Source organism: Podarcis raffonei, chromosome 4 (assembly GCF_027172205.1).
Source record: "Podarcis raffonei isolate rPodRaf1 chromosome 4, rPodRaf1.pri, whole genome shotgun sequence".
NCBI classification, from domain to species: domain Eukaryota; kingdom Metazoa; phylum Chordata; class Lepidosauria; order Squamata; family Lacertidae; genus Podarcis; species Podarcis raffonei.
This window is the reverse complement of record NC_070605.1, coordinates 97317437-97321499: the sequence shown is the minus strand read 5'-3', so window position 1 is coordinate 97321499 and position 4063 is coordinate 97317437. Positions and strand designations below refer to the sequence as shown.

Below are 4063 nucleotides of genomic sequence, written 5' to 3'. Positions count from 1 at the left end.
GATGTCCTCTCTCTTTCTCTCTGGATGTTCCTTGGGGAACAAAACTATGAGAACATTTCACAGAGCTAACCACCCTGATTATATTGCACTTAACTGCATCCCCAGAAGTTTTCTTCCTATAGCAAAATAACATGATCATGTCATTTTTGAAACTTGTCTAAGCCAAACCCACCCTCTTTTCTCTCTCCCACCCTCATGAAGTCTCACAATGGTTGCTATGGACGCAACTGCCTTTGAAAATGCAACCAACCAGACCAGCGCGCTGCCAAGCTACGCTGCAGTTGCTGTTGAGAACTGCACGGACGACGTGCACGGACTCAGGAAATCCTACCTGCCACCCTTGTATGGCATGATCTTCTCCGTGGGATTCCCAGGCAACATCATGGCGATTTGCGTGTACACATTCAAGATGAGGCCCTGGAAAAGCAGCACCATTATCATGTTCAACTTGGCCTGCACAGACCTCCTGTACTTATCCAGCCTTCCTTTCTTGATTCACTACTACGCCAATGGAGAGCATTGGGTCTTTGGAGACTTCATGTGCAAGTTCATCCGCTTTGGTTTCCACTTCAACTTGTACAGCAGCATCCTCTTCCTGACCTGCTTCAGCATCTTCCGATACATTGCAATTGTCCACCCAATACAGTCTTTTTCCGTTCGGAAAAAGGCATGGGCTGTTGCGGCCTGCGTTGCATCTTGGGTAATATCGCTGCTGGCCATGGGTCCTCTCAACTTTTTGTTTACTTCGACGATGGAGGAGAACAAATCTCTTTGCCTCGACCTTACCAGTTCTGAAAACGTGGATGTTATCCGGTGGTACAACTGGTTTTTAACTGGCCTGGCCTTCTACTTGCCATTAATAACGGTGACACTTTGCTACACTGTGATCATCTATACCTTGGCTACAGGGCCCCACACTCAAAACCCTTATAAGCAGAAGGCTCGTAGACTTGCATTTTTCCTCCTGGTAGTCTTTTATGTGTGCTTTCTACCTTTCCATATTTTTAGGGTTGTTCGGATTGAACTAAGGCTGTACCGAGTCAGCTGCGATATTGAGAACCATATCCATGCTGCCTACATTCTATCCAGGCCGCTGGCTGCCCTGAACACCTGTGGAAACTTGTTACTTTACGCCATAATCAGCGATAATTTCCAGCAAGCCGTTCAGTCTCTTCTGAGATGCAAGTTGAGCCACTTAATGCAACAGACAGGGGGTAGCAGTGACTTCAATAGATCTGGGATATTAAAATTGTGAACGGATGCATTTCTCTTCAGAAGCTCTGGTACCGGTTGTCTCCTAAAACAAGTTAGAAAGAGGCTGCACACAGCTGCCAAGTCTTAAGAGTGGCTTTTATCAGGGGTGTGGAACCACCCTATCTCACTCCAGATGTTGTTGAACTACAACTCCCATCTTCTCCGACCACTGCTCATGCTGGCTGGGGTTGATGAGAATTGGAGTTGAGCAACATCTAGAGGATCACAGGTTCTCCATCTCTGGCTCATATGAACCCGATGAGTAAAGCAGCCTCATAGGACATGGGCTCTTCCAAGTGTCTTTGGGAAAGCCTGGCAAACACAGAGCACTTAATTCAGTTGTATAGAATGGTTGCTTGGGTGGCCCAAGGTTGTCTCTGGGCACATTTTGCTGGGCACATTTGCTGTTAGCAGCCTAACAGTAGCGCATTAAATCAGCAAGAGCTAACGGCGATACTACTTTTCATTTGTGTCTGCTGCTTCTTTTCTTTTTGCAAAAGTATCCTGGGCATCCAGTGGAGATCAGAAACTCCGGATCATATCCCTGCTAAGTTGCCTCTGGGTGCCTCCTTCAACACTGCAGGAAGCATTACTTTTTTTGTGAGGCATTTCTATAGCTAAGACACATGGTCCAAGAATGTTGGCAGCCCAGGTAATAATAATAGTAGTAGTAGTAGCAATAATAATAATAAATTTTATTTATACCCCACCCTCAGGGTGGCTAACACCAATAAAATCACAGTAAAAACGTAATGGGGGAAAAGAGAAAGGGGGAGGGGAATTTAAAATACAGGTTAAAATGCAATTTAAAATGCAGCCTCATTTTAAAATAGCCGATAAATCAAGACCATAAGGGGAAGGAAACATAAGGGTCAGTCTGAGGGCAAACCAAAGGCCAGGCAGAACCGCTCTGTCTTGCAGGCCCTGCGGAAAGATGTCAAGTCCCGCAGGGCCCTAATCTCTTGTGACAGAGCGTTCCACCACATCGGGGCCAGTACTGAAAAGGCCCCGGCCCTAGTTGAGACCAATCTAACCACCTTGCGACCTGGGACCTCCAAAATGTTGCAATTTGTGGACCTTAAGGTCCTCTGCGGGGCATATCAGGAGAGGCGGTCCTGTAGGTACGTGGGTCCTAGGCCATAGTTCCATAGTTTGCACATACAGATGGGGCAGGCACTGCTCAGACCTTAAAACAGAAAGTGCAGTGACCAAAGGCAATGTAAAAATGCAAAATCAATGAATGCTGTGCATTAGGATGCACCAAGTGCTGCCAATAGATTGTAATGTTGTTGTCGGCATTCATTTGTCTCGATAGACAATGGAGTGCATCTCCAGAGTAAAGTCAAACCACTGAGTGACTTTCGTGGGGCACAAGCCCAGGCAGCATGTAGTGACCTGAAGGCACACACTTAAGCAGAGTTGTCTGGATATCACAGGGTTGCCATATTTCAAAAAGTGAAAATCTGGACACACAAAAAATGAAGTTCTTTACCTACTTTTTAGGGAAATCGCCAAAAAAACCCCAACACTTCCAATATGGGCTGCCATATGCCTGGGTTTCCCTGGGACATTTTAGCCACTTTCTGAAATTTCCACCCAGGCGCCATTTTGAACGGTCAAATCCTGGCTATGCCCAGGAAATTCTGGACGTATGGCAGCCCTAGGATATCATTCATCAAAGAGCTTGATGGAGAAAAAGAAATAAATGTGTGAAGACAGAGCCAGACAGCACACAGGCATGATATCTCTAGCGTCTCTCAGAAAAGATTTATGGAATTAGTGTACAAAGAATGCAATTGGGAATATTAGTGTGGAAAAGCAGCGCCTGGCCATGCCATGAAAAATGGTGGAGATGACTTGGGATGCAGGTAGACATCCTTTTCCATTCCTGCCCTGTTTTTGTCCCATTGTTTCTGTTCTGCTCTTGTTTGTCTCGCGGCCCCGTGATGGCAAAATTACATAACTTGCATAATTGATTGCATAATTTACCTAAGTTGTGTTGTCTTTGCCTCAAAATGAATGAGGTGGAAACATGATGCAGATGGTGTGGAAATATAATCAATTACATATCGATTGTGGCCTGAAAGCAGCAACATCAGCGAATATTATTTTCTGGATTGATTTCCATTTCTAATGTGAAATAAGCAGGCGCCTGCAATTTTCACTCCTGTTTCTGTTTTCACCAGAATTCTCTGACAACCCTAGAAGATAAGTGTGGGTTGTTACCATGCTATCTCAGGACACACGTCTCCATATTTGTCTGCAAACTCCTCCAAATCCAGGCAAAACTCCCTTCTGGACCATGAGTGACCGGGGATGGGATTTAGTTCAACTGTTGGAATTAATGTTTCCTTACCATGACCATGGCTCTGTTCTGACAGGGGACAGGCTGCTATTGGATTGGTAGAGCTGGGCAGTGAAAGGTGAGTGAGCCAAAAAGGCAAGACAAGACTACTTCACGCAAAAGGTGGTTGTCTGAACATTGCTAGGAATGCAACAGTTACATTAAACCCAAAATCTCTCATCTGAGCTGAAAACATTTCCTTTTAATTCAGTGAAAAAGAAGCATCAATGTGGAGCTTGCAGTGATTATCACATACTGTAAATTCTAGTGTGCACCACTTACTAGGAGGTTAGAATTGGCGCTGTGTTCTAAACCACAGAGCCTCTTAGGCTTGCTGATCGAAAGCTGGCAGTTCGAATCCACGTGACGGGGTGAGCTCCCATTGCTCTGTCCCAGCTCCTGCCAACCTAACAGTTCAGAAGCATGCCAGTGCAAGTAGATAAATAGGTACCGCTGTGCCTGAAA

At 45.4% G+C, this 4063-nt stretch overlaps 1 protein-coding gene across 1 annotated transcript; it reads left to right on the top strand.

Annotated features, from left to right (window-relative positions):
• The first annotated feature begins 208 nt into the window (after positions 1-208).
• LOC128412409 (2-oxoglutarate receptor 1-like) lies at positions 209-1568 on the top strand. Its single transcript, XM_053385287.1, has one exon. It carries the CDS (start codon positions 209-211, stop codon positions 1253-1255), a length of 1047 nt encoding a protein of 348 aa, XP_053241262.1. The 3' UTR covers positions 1256-1568.
• Positions 1569-4063: the final 2495 nt, after the last annotated feature.